Source organism: Neodiprion pinetum, chromosome 1 (assembly GCF_021155775.2).
Source record: "Neodiprion pinetum isolate iyNeoPine1 chromosome 1, iyNeoPine1.2, whole genome shotgun sequence".
In the NCBI taxonomy this organism is placed as follows: Eukaryota; Metazoa; Arthropoda; class Insecta; order Hymenoptera; family Diprionidae; genus Neodiprion; species Neodiprion pinetum.
The window spans coordinates 21,903,265-21,915,749 of NC_060232.1; the positions used below are offsets into that span (position 1 = coordinate 21,903,265).

The 12,485-nt window shown below is 40.0% G+C and overlaps 3 protein-coding genes across 3 annotated transcripts; 1 reads left to right on the top strand and 2 right to left on the bottom strand.

The window, feature by feature from the left end:
* Positions 1–2,421: 2,421 nt before the first annotated feature.
* Positions 2,422–3,372, bottom strand: LOC138191409 (uncharacterized). The gene has a single exon (XM_069138162.1). The coding sequence runs from the start codon at positions 3,370–3,372 to the stop codon at positions 2,422–2,424; it is 951 nt and encodes a 316-aa protein (XP_068994263.1).
* A 616-nt stretch (positions 3,373–3,988) lies between these two features.
* LOC124224792 (uncharacterized) lies at positions 3,989–6,031 on the top strand. Its single transcript, XM_046636996.1, has one exon. It carries the CDS (start codon positions 3,989–3,991, stop codon positions 6,029–6,031), a length of 2,043 nt encoding a protein of 680 aa, XP_046492952.1.
* Positions 6,032–10,219: 4,188 nt separating this feature from the next.
* Positions 10,220–10,678, bottom strand: LOC138191410 (uncharacterized). Its single transcript, XM_069138163.1, has one exon. The coding sequence runs from the start codon at positions 10,676–10,678 to the stop codon at positions 10,220–10,222; it is 459 nt and encodes a 152-aa protein (XP_068994264.1).
* Between the last annotated feature and the right edge of the window lie 1,807 nt (positions 10,679–12,485).

The window sequence follows — 12,485 nt, forward strand, 5'->3', positions numbered from 1 at the left end:
GATTACGGATTCTATGGGCTCGTGATATTGAAAATTCTAACCTAATAAGTACGTGAATTTACGACTACAATAATTGTGCATTTTATTAAGGATATTATTAAAACTTGAGCAAACTACTGTACATTACCTGGAGTAAAAACTTTTAATGTTGTTTTCTGTTTTTATTTCAGAATCCAACTTGAGTTTTTATTTTAAAAGTGGAGTAGAAGTACAATTATCAAGATTATTACATATATATGTAAACAAATATGACGAGGCCTATATTCACCTCATCATATTTCTTTCTCACTCCCAAATTTGAAATTTCACCGCACAACAATAAGCGCCTTTGGCAGTTTCACGGTCAATAGTACATACGTGTAAATATGAGCGAATAGAAACAATAGAATGCCGAGGGCATTATGACAGATTAGTACATAAGCTATTATCAGCCGAATCGCACGTGGAAACGTCAGAACGAGAGAAAAATAAGCTGTAAATGTCGTTTCTCCATTTACAGGTAATATTATTTTTATTAAACATAGAATATAAGTACGTAATGTAAAGAAAAGTAATGTAATGTAATAGTATACGAAACAATAAACTCCATTTACAGAGAAACTCATCGCAGCTTCGACAGTGTTAAAAAAGGAACATTATATATATATGTATATTATCATTTCATCTAGAGCAATTGCAGGGTATTAAATTCGATGATGTGCTATATCAAACATTATGAATGTTAAACATTGGGGTTAAAAATATATTTCACTTAATTTGATTTCCTAATTTTACCAAGATGTGAGTTCTCGGTAACACGAAAAGACTCTCGTTCCCCTATAGATGGGAAGCTCTTGCTAACATTCGCTCATTTTCCTTGTTCTGACGCCTACTGGTACTCATTTTGTTATACATACTACTTCTCCTACAATGTGGGTAATGTAAACGAGCCTATTTGTGATGTGAAAAGCAAATTCTGCACGATGCTAACGAAGCTGTTGAGCGTGCGGTATGCAACACATCATTTTCTAATCCACATTGCTGTAGTATGGTGTCATTATATAAAGCGATAATTTGATTTCTAACATGTCTTTCAAAACAGATTAATTTAGAATTAACGTATGTAAAAATATCCATATTCCTGGCCGTTATAAACATTCACACGATTCACAATTCCATTAGTTTTTCCCAATTTGTCCACCCTGTTGGATACACAATTTTTAATAAAATCCCTAGCAACAACTTTTCCCGGTCAAATTACACCGCTACCCATAGATAGGGAAAAATATATATTCTTCACGAAGCGTGTTGATGGGGCAATGATGCACTTGAGATTCATCGATTTTTATGTCTAGCAGCATCGATAAACTTTAGTCATATTCGGATGATGCAGATAAACACACAACGCGTAAATTTTATAATAATTCCACACAGTTCAGTTTGATGACTCGCAAAGGTGTTTTTCTCTATGAATACATCGATTGTTGGGGGAAACACGATGAAACGCGATTACCTGCAAAGAAGCATTTCTACTCGCACCTCTGCGATGCAAATATTTCAGACGTCGATTATGAATACGCTAAAGATGTTTGGGGGGGAATTTCATTGAGAGTCATTGGGGGGGCTATTTAGATTTATATTTAAAGACTGATGACCAAAATGTAAACACTTACAGACATTCTTACAAATTTGTGTCTCGAAGAGGAAGAACACTTTCTATATTCACACATTTAAAGACTGATGTTCTTTTGCGTGCTGATATTTTTCAAAATTTCTGAGCCAGCTGCTTCAAAACATATGATTTTGATCCGTTGCGCTACTACACAGGGCCGGGACTTGCTTTCGACGCTATGCTGAAATACACGGGAGTAAATTTACAATAAATACTAAATTTTCTTGGGAACTTGGACAGAATTGATCAGATTCAACTTATCAAAATTTGCAACGTTTCGTTGGTTTCATTTATTTTCCAACTTCATCAGGCAAGCTGTAACAGATGTACATAAACTTTAAAATTAAGTTGCATAAAACAATAGACATGATACATGTAAGTTACAAATTCAGAAATAATAAACTAAACAAAATTACAAAATATTTACTTTTGAGGTTAAATCATCGTTAAAATCCTTTGGTTCATAACATCAAGTCAAAAATATGTTTAAATAAGACTAGACAGATATATACATTTTTTTTAATAAAATTATAAATTCATTGTGCCAATAAATCAATTTAAATAAAATAAAATGGACAAATATAATGATGGACAAATACACATGTCAAACGTAGTGACTCTTAAATCACAGACTGTACTACTCTCACACAGTGTGATAGAACGTGTGGAGCTCGCATTATCTGTATTGTCAACATGACTCTGTTGTCCATGACTACTACTATTCATATTGTGCGCGAAAGTTCAACCTCTAAGTAAAATAAAAATAATTACTATGACTTCACTAAATCCTTAACATCATTTATCAGGTCACTGTAAATTGTACTGAGGTTTTGCGTGTCGGATCTAAAATTGACACAATTCATCGCCTTAATAAAAATCATTTCACTTAGGTTTCTCTTCATGTAATTTTTCTCCAGATCTAAAATCTCAACATCCTCGAACTGAAAGTTATGACCATCCTCAACAAAGTGATGTTCCGCTAATGCTGTTTTGTTGTTTTTTATGGACTTCTCAGGTCTGCAGTCAAGTTTGTGTTGTCTCACTCTGGCTTTTAATTTTTGCCTGGTCTGTCCAACGTACCATTTGCCACACGAGCACGGAATCCTGTATACCAGGCCAGATCTATCTTCTTTCTCCACTTTGTCTTTTAGCCGGGAAAATAGATCCTTAACCTTGAATACATTATAGAATACCAACTTGCAGTTGGTGTGCCTAAATAAAGATCCCAGTCTTGGTGACAAGCCTTTTATGTAGGGAAATCTGCTAAACGACCAATTCCTGTTGACATTGTTGCTCCTGATGTTGTTTCTAATCCTCTCGGACACAATTTTCTCACACTTGCTGATGACCTTGTTTGGATAATTGTTAGATGACAGTAATCTTCTAACCATGCGAATACTTTCCTTGGTCTTGTTCACATGACTCAATCGCATGGCTCTGTTCAAAAACCCTTTTACAACCCCCCATTTCTGGCTCAATGGATGGTTGGAATTAAAATTCAAAATTCTTCCTGAGCTGTACGGTTTCTTGAACCAAGAAGTTATAAGATCACCATCTTCTGATCTTTCTATTAGTATGTCCAAAAAAGGCAACTTCCCGTTATTCTCAACTTCCAAGGTAAACTGGATGTCCTTGTCAACACTATTAAACACATCTAAGATGCTGTCTACTTTATCCTTGTCTATTGTTTTATGCAACTTAATTTTAAAGTTTATGTACATCTGTTACAGCTTGTCTGATGAAGTTGGAAAATAAATGAAACCAACGAAACGTTGCAAATTTTGATAAGTTGAATCTGATCAATTCTGTCCAAGTTCCCAAGAAAATTTAGTATTTATTACATTTAACATGGATGAGAACCAAGATTTGGATTTTAGAAAACTGGGAGGTTTTTTCAGACGCATAAGACAAGATTTCGATATAAGTACATGTAAGATGGTTAAAGATTTAACCCGTTGCCATAAGAAACTAGCCAACATGAGGAATAGACGGAATTTCTTACTTAGATGCCGAGCCAATAACTTAATTCCTCTACATATTTTTAATAAGGTGGACTACATTTACACCGTCTGTTTAGATGATCACCCGTTTAGAAGAGAAGTTAGTCACGTATTGTTGAGTACTAGAACCAAGCTACTAAATCTAGAAATCAAGATTACCTTGTGGAAGATTGATAATTTACTACGTACGATAGATAACCTCAAAAGAAACGTGGAGTCCCGTTTTCCATTAGTTTTATGGATGCAAACTTTGAACAAGCTCCATAATTACTACGAGAGCAATTTTAAGAAAATAAAAAAACAAAACATCAAAAAGTTTGGGAAGCTACAAGACAAGATGACTGACAATGTAGAACAAAAAGTTGGAAACAGAATTTATAATTTTACTGATACAGTTTTACCATCAGAAGTCCAGAAGATCTTGGAGTTAGATTTTAACTATGGACTACCAACAACGAATATCAATCAACCGGTCGTTACAATTATTAAGGATCTGGAGGGATGTATCGACAAAGTGAAAGATGACGAGTTATCCAACGAGGGTTTGACGGAAGTGAGAAATAATCTGAGAGCAAGAGGTGTAAATATTGTGACAAATCACATTAAATATCGGCGTAGAAGCAACAGCAATCACAAGAAAAACTTCAACCTAGTTAAAAATATCAAAGTCACAAGAAATTTCTTTAAACAACATGAAGATCTCTTAGTAATGCGCTCAGATAAAGGTAATTCAACAGTGGTCATGTACAAAGAAGAATACCTCACAGAAATGAATAAGTTGGTTGGCGACCGTAAAACATATGAAAAGATCAAAAGAGATCCTACGTCAAAGCTACAAAACATAAGCAACCGCTTAATAAAGAAGCTTGTGGATATTGGTATCCTTGACAACATCCAAGGTAAGCTAATGCGAACTCACAGTGCATTGGCACCAAGAATCTATGGCTTAAGGAAAACCCACAAACCTAGGTGTAAACTTAGACCAGTGGTCAGTAGCATAGGATCACCAGGTTATGAGATCGCCAATTTTGTTCATAAGAGTCTGCTACCGTTCGTAATGAGTCTGAAATATAATGTGACAGATTCATTTCATTTTTTAGACCAAATCAAACTGAAAAAGGTAAACGAAGACCATGTTTTAATATCACTGGACGTAGTATCTCTTTTTACTAATGTTTATAACAGTTTAATAAGGAAAATCATCATTGAGCGGTGGGATGAAATCCAGAAATTTGTGCAATTGGACCAGACTACTCTACTAGAGCTTATTGATTTTTGTTACGACTCGGGATATTTCATGTTTGATGGCAATTTTTACCTTCAGAAGGAAGGATGTGCTATGGGGAGTCCAGCAAGTCCTTCAATTGCCATCATTGCAGTAGATTATGTTGTTTCAATGGCGTTGACTCACCTTGACTTTGAAATTCCGATTATTAAGTCGTATGTTGATGATCTCTTCGCAGTGGTTCCAAAGGATAAAGTAGACAGCATCTTAGATGTGTTTAATAGTGTTGACAAGGACATCCAGTTGACCTTGGAAGTTGAGAATAACGGGAAGTTGCCTTTTTTGGACATACTAATAGAAAGATCAGAAGATGGTGATCTTATAACTTCTTGGTTCAAGAAACCGTACAGCTCAGGAAGAATTTTGAATTTTAATTCCAATCATCCATTGAGCCAGAAATTGGGGGTTGTAAAAGGGTTTTTGAACAGAGCCATGCGCTTGAGTCATGTGAACAAGACCAAGGAAAGTATTCGCATGGTTAGAAGATTACTGTCATCTAACAATTATCCAAACAAAGTCATCAGCAAGTGTGAGAAAATTGTGTCCGAGAGGATTAGAAACAACATCAGGAGCAACAATGTCAACAGGAATTGGTCGTTTAGCAGATTTCCCTACATAAAAGGCTTGTCACCAAGACTGGGATCTTTATTTAGGCACACCAACTGCAAGTTGGTATTCTATAATGTATTCAAGGTTAAGGATCTATTTTCCCGGCTAAAAGACAAAGTGGAGAAAGAAGATAGATCTGGCCTGGTATACAGGATTCCGTGCTCGTGTGGCAAATGGTACGTTGGACAGACCAGGCAAAAATTAAAAGCCAGAGTGAGACAACACAAACTTGACTGCAGACCTGAGAAGTCCATAAAAAACAACAAAACAGCATTAGCGGAACATCACTTTGTTGAGGATGGTCATAACTTTCAGTTCGAGGATGTTGAGATTTTAGATCTGGAGAAAAATTACATGAAGAGAAACCTAAGTGAAATGATTTTTATTAAGGCGATGAATTGTGTCAATTTTAGATCCGACACGCAAAACCTCAGTACAATTTACAGTGACCTGATAAATGATGTTAAGGATTTAGTGAAGTCATAGTAATTATTTTTATTTTACTTAGAGGTTGAACTTTCGCGCACAATATGAATAGTAGTAGTCATGGACAACAGAGTCATGTTGACAATACAGATAATGCGAGCTCCACACGTTCTATCACACTGTGTGAGAGTAGTACAGTCTGTGATTTAAGAGTCACTACGTTTGACATGTGTATTTGTCCATCATTATATTTGTCCATTTTATTTTATTTAAATTGATTTATTGGCACAATGAATTTATAATTTTATTAAAAAAAATGTATATATCTGTCTAGTCTTATTTAAACATATTTTTGACTTGATGTTATGAACCAAAGGATTTTAACGATGATTTAACCTCAAAAGTAAATATTTTGTAATTTTGTTTAGTTTATTATTTCTGAATTTGTAACTTACATGTATCATGTCTATTGTTTTATGCAACTTAATTTTAAAGTTTATGTACATCTGTTACAGCTTGCCTGATGAAGTTGGAAAATAAATGAAACCAACGAAACGTTGCAAATTTTGATAAGTTGAATCTGATCAATTCTGTCCAAGTTCCCAAGAAAATTTAGTATTTATTACATTTAACATGGATGAGAACCAAGATTTAAATTTACAATATTCTAATCGACACGCTCGGGCCAATAACAGGTTTATGGGGAAAGATTTTGATCCTAGTAACGTGGAATCGTAACTCAGGTATTTTGGCGTAAACAATCTATACGATTCGTTCAAGTGGTGGCATAATCCTATCGATATATCAACTCACTCGGACGATCCGCCGATCGATTACATCCTTAATCGGTGGATATCCGAATATCCTATAGAGCTTTACAAGGATCATCAAGATTTTAATTCGTTTGTCTCGAGCACTTCACACCTCGGGTTCTGATGAAGGATGGGAACAATGGAAAAATTATGACCGAATTCATCAGGGATACAAGTAAAACTGGGCACATTTACCATTAAAGTTAGCAAACGTGTCAAGGATGCCGAAAGTGCAACGTTGAACACCATCACGTTTAACTATTATAAGCATCGCATGGGGAGGCTTACAAAGAGTCGGTCCATACCAGAACGCCTAATACGCAGTAAAAAACATGAAGTTGGCCCCATTGTACTGAAAAATTGACGTTGAATTGGCAAGACTGTAATATGCAACTGGTACCTGGACAAACAGACGCAATACCTTGAGGGGTTTACCACCACCCCCACAATAAACCAACCATAGGATAGAACTGTGGACATAGAACTGCTGTAAGGATAACCCATCATCAAACAGAGACATTTCCTGGTCAATACGATAGATCCATGTGAAACTGCACACATTTACCACCACGGATGAGGATGAAACGAAAATATGGCAACGGTGTTAAAGTGAGTAAGCGTGTCAAGGATTGCAAAATTCAACGATGAATAGCATCACGTTTAATGATTATAAGAACCGTCTGAGGGGCTTACCAAGAGTTGACCCACCCCACAGTGTTTAATACGTAGTAAAAAAAAAAAAAATGAGAAAACAAAATACAAAGTTAGCTCCATTGTACGGCAAAAATTGACGCTGAGCTGGTAAGACGGTAATATGCAACTGATATCTGGGCAAAGAGGCACCAGACCTTGGAGGCTGTGCTACAACCTCGCAATAAACTATCCGTAGGATAGAACTGAGGGCATAGAACCGTTGTAAATATATACGTTGACACACGGGGCGATCCTTCATGAAGCAGAGACGTTTCGCCAGCAATACGATATTGAGCAGATCGAAGTTTCAAAATTCGAATACCATGTAAATTCTTGTATTCATCAATTATTTATTTATTTATTATTAATATATTGAGCAATTATTCATATTTATTCGTTTACCACGAGAAAAGTTTTCAGAAAATGAAAAAAAGTTTCCAGAAAACGAAAAAAAGTTTTCTGAAAATGAAAATAAAGTTTTCCAAAAAATAAAATGTGTAATCATCGTATGGAAAAATTGCATATTATCATTATTATTATCATTATTATTATTATTATTATTTTCATAGTACAGAGTATGGCACATGTGCGTACAAAGGAGATAAAATGTGGAAATATTTGTGTATTCAAAATCTTTCATTGTAATTCGGAAAATACATACAAATTATGTTACATGTCTGTTTTATTTATTCAACTATTGTGCGAAGTATCAAAACCCAACTACTTCACATAGAACAGATTCCCCCGTTTGCGTAATACTTTCTCCACAAGGGAGCCGTCGCGTCGGGATATTTCACTTTGTTGAGCTCTTCCTCGTAGAAACCCCCCTCGATGGAATGATCTTGAAAATCGGTAAGTTTGTAGATGGGTGGATTGGTATTTTTCACCTCACTCACGGTGAATATTTCTGTCGTCCAATTGGGTGTATAGCCTTTTTCGAATACATTCTTGTACTTGCTGATTCGAACTCTATCACTTACACTGAATTTCCGCGCTCGATCACTTCGTTTGATTTGCCGAGGCTTGTACACGCTACGATACAGCTGTTTTTCATTCTCCGTGCTAACATCCACCGGTTTCATCCGAATCGTGCGATGTTTGGTGTTGTTGTAGGACTTCATTAAATCATCCAAAATATTAATCCACTCGTACGATCCTTGGAGAGTAAACCGCTTCCACATTTTATTTTTCAATGATCGATTAAAACGTTCGCATATCGACGCCTTTAAGTTGCTGAATGTCGAATACATGTTGCTGTAAAATTCTTTGCCTTGATCAATGTGCAGATGTGTAGTGTAACGTGGCGTTTCAGAGTCGCCCGTCACAAGGGCACACAACCGTTATTATTTCTAGTTTGCGCGTCTTCAGCAGGGTACTCTAACCGAACTCGATACAAAATAGGCAATAACTACTTTTAACTAATTCTTTCTTCGTAAATTCTGTATTTCGCGCTTCGGCGCACGCTAATAAGGTACTTGGACGACAACGATCACGACCACCGAGGGACCGATATCTACCGTTTCCAGCTCTCGACGACTTCGCCTACCGACGGTCTAATCAGACTATACTGGCTACCTTGGTGCACTTCTCTTGCTACCGGGGTAGCATCCACCCAAACCTTCCGTATCGCCTCGACTGCCGGTGAACAGGAAGATAAAAATCCTCCCGACGGCCGAGGGCACCGCTCCTCAAGGAGGAACCAGCTGCCCGCTCTATCGGATGCCGTAAGGATGGCGTGAAGGGCAGACCGTAGCCTGCCATCTTCCGACTTACCGGCCTGGTGCCGGACCGACCCCAAACCACTACGTTCAGATTGATAAAGCCATCGTTCCGAGGATCGACGGAGCCTTCCTGTCGGCAAGGACTAATTGTGTGGGTCGTGGTCCACGGTTTAGCCAACCGTCTGACTGCATGACCTCGGGTATAGGCAGCCGGTTACTGCCTGTACAGAAGCCGGTGAAAGTGAACAGTGAGGCGTCACTCTCCACTCGGTAACTCTGACCGAGAGGCACCCTGTGTATGCCTCTGTCAAAGAAGTCCCCGATGATAGGTAACCTGGACAGTAAACTGAAGCAGCTATTAAATCGTACGAGTTGGTGTCAATAACGAAATCACGAGCAGCACATTACGCCACATCTAGCGGTAATCTCCGAAAACGCATGACCACGCCGCAACCAATATTTGCCACAGGGGGATGGCCTATTTGCGGTGGGGGTCAACCAACCAATCAGAGGGAAGAAGAATCACCTCACGACAACCGCGAGATCGGCGAGCCGAACTCCGACCTCCTATTCTACGCTTGACCTGCTGAGTGATAGCTACGAATTTCTGAATCCTCCCTGTTGGGATTTTTACTCAGGATAATAAAGGTGCACTTCTATTTTTAATTGAATAAACACAAATAACAGTATTTTTATTGAATAACGAAACAATTTGAATAGTGGGTAGAGGAGAGGTTTTGTTTGTGATCATGTCCGTTACACGGCATAGAGAGTACTACCTCTCAAGAGCCTACAAAAGAAAAAGAAAAAAAACAAAAACATAGAAAAGGAAAGCTCATAACAGTGGATTATATCTCATGCCACTGGTGGCACCACTTCTTTAACGATAACTGTTCGCTATTTGATAGCTAGTAGTTCGACCGAACCGCGTGGAAGGTGTGGGTCGCTGAAGTCAAAGATGAGTTTGTTTTTATTTTTGTTTTTATTTTACATCTTATTTATTTTATTTACATATATACAGGTTAGAATACTGGTTGCCAAGTAATAATAGGAGAGGTTTGTGTCCTTTTAAATTGTGGTGGAGGCTGCAGCGAGGATGTCGGGCGTCGAGGGGGGTCAGTCTCAGTCCTAGGTGGCGGCGTGTACCGGCTCTCTGGAGAGCTTGGTGGTGTCGGGGGACGGCGGTTCTCAGCCGTCTTTACAGGAGACTCCCACTCACTGTCGGTCGTCTGGGTGGCAGTCGACACAAACGAGCGCTGCGGCTCGGGAAATGGGGAGACTGGAGCCGGGATGCGTCTGTGGTAGCTTGGTGAAGTCAGTCGAGCTCTCCGGACATCCCACAAGGAAAGTAACACAGTTGGAGGTCTGGTGAGAGGCCGTGACGGGATCTCGATAGGATGCAGTATCCAAGGAACTGGCGGGTTTGAAGCTGCTGTGTTTGTCAGTGGGCTGGCCGCAGCCAGATAAACAGGATCCGTCATGCAATTGGTGTGCTGTTCGGTCTGTCTTATAACGTGTCGTCGTAGCGTCAGTCAAACGTCGTAGCGTCAGTCAAACGTCGGCGTAGCGTTGAGGAGTAGGTACGGCGTGGCGTTGAAGCGTCAGCGTCGGTAGGGTTTGTCAGGACGAGGTGAACCCGAAGTGTCCTGCCGATCGGTCTGATCGGTTGTCTCTTATTGCAGCGTCGGTTGGTCTTTGGCAGCGGGAGACCACGTTGGTTGATTACGCAACGCGCTCGGCTGCGTGGGTGGCGTGAGCGGCGCGCGTGACGTCACACTTTCTTCTGGGTCGCGTGATTGGAAAGTGTGAAAGGCTGGTTGCCTCGCGTGGGTTGGAAGGCGCGCGACCAACGAGTTGCGTTCACAATGTTGTTGTGAACAATAACAGACTTTTGCTTTCTAGCGGGAACTTCTTAATACTCAATGTTTCAACACTCCCGATATAAGCTCTCGATCCTTCTTCCTTTACCGCTACCGTTTCTATCTTACTATCGTTTTGCTCTACTGTTAGCTTCTTCCTGTAAATTCAAGTCCTTTCCGTCCTTCCTGTTTTTCCTTGTTTGATATCATAAGTTTCATTCAAAGTAGACTCAGTGTTGTGTGCCTGTGATCGTCTGTTAAGGCAAGGCTTTTGCCTCTGTATTGTATCGTTACGAAGTTGCTCATAATTTCTATTCTTATGGTATTCATCGACTTTACGTGAATCAAGGTCCACGGATTAGAGTTGCAATAAGCCGCCGTGTGACTGCATGATTTCGGTCAATAATTATTTTCGTGTCTGAGGGACCTTGTAACTGCCGAATAATTAATTCTTTTGTATTTATAACTTTTCTGATTATTTGTGAATTTCTATTAGTCTGCTTCTGTATTTTCTTTCGTATTTTGAGCCCTATTGGCTTTACGTTTCATTCCATACTTTTTGTAATAGTAGTGTGCCTTATATTTCATTTCTGTTATTGCTTATTATATTTTTATTTATTTTTGTGCCTATTGTATCGTATATCGAGTTCCTTGGAGTATAACCGAGCGTAGAATCAGCCTCTAAATATAACTTCGCGTTGAAGTCCCCGGCCACGATGATCCTACCCCTTGTTGACCAGATGCTGGCCTGCAGGTCGTCCACCTGGGCCTCGAAGTCGCTGATCGCGACGTTGGGCGAGAAATAGCAGCTAAAGATTGTTAAGCCACTCGTTCTCGCCCAGACGAACCCCTCCCCTCTTCCCTCCAGCGTGTGGGTGCCCGGGAGGTTGTTCGTCGCCGTTATTGCCGCGTTCCCCCTCCGGTCCACCAGCCAGCTTCCCTGCTTCCCCGCGCCGCTGGGTTTCGATACTATCAGGATCCCGGCCCTTTGAGTGGCAGCGGTCTGGGTCAGCAGGTCCTGGGCCGCACGTCTCCGGTTAAGGTTGAGCTGGAGTATTACTACTCCAGGTCCGCCCCCGGGTCCCGTGGTGTCATTCCCTCTCACTCCTGACATGTTGTGGCGCTAAAATCGAGCCTCCGCCCGAATGAGACACCCAGCGTGGTGGGGGAGAGCATTACTGCCGTCACCCCCGACGTTCTTGCTTCCCGCGAAGATGGTGGGTTGTTCACCCTACTGGCAGCCCTCCCGCCCTGCCGGAGCTTGGCTTTTTGCAGCTCCTCTTTGAAGGTACTGCAGCGGCCGCTCCCGGAGAAGTGATCGGCTCTCAATCCACGGTTACTGCAGATAAGACACCTCGGGCTGGTTCCCTGGCACTCCCTCTCCTTGTGCCCCTCCGCTCCACATTCCTACAGGCATTGGAGTTATCAG

What these genes read in the sequence shown, in the direction of transcription:
- LOC138191409 (XM_069138162.1), bottom strand. Translation starts at nt 3,372, where the DNA reads ATGTACATAAACTTTAAAATTAAGTTGCATAAAACAATAGACAAGGAT.
- LOC124224792 (XM_046636996.1), top strand. Translation starts at nt 3,989, where the DNA reads ATGACTGACAATGTAGAACAAAAAGTTGGAAACAGAATTTATAATTTT.
- LOC138191410 (XM_069138163.1), bottom strand. Translation starts at nt 10,678, where the DNA reads ATGACGGATCCTGTTTATCTGGCTGCGGCCAGCCCACTGACAAACACA.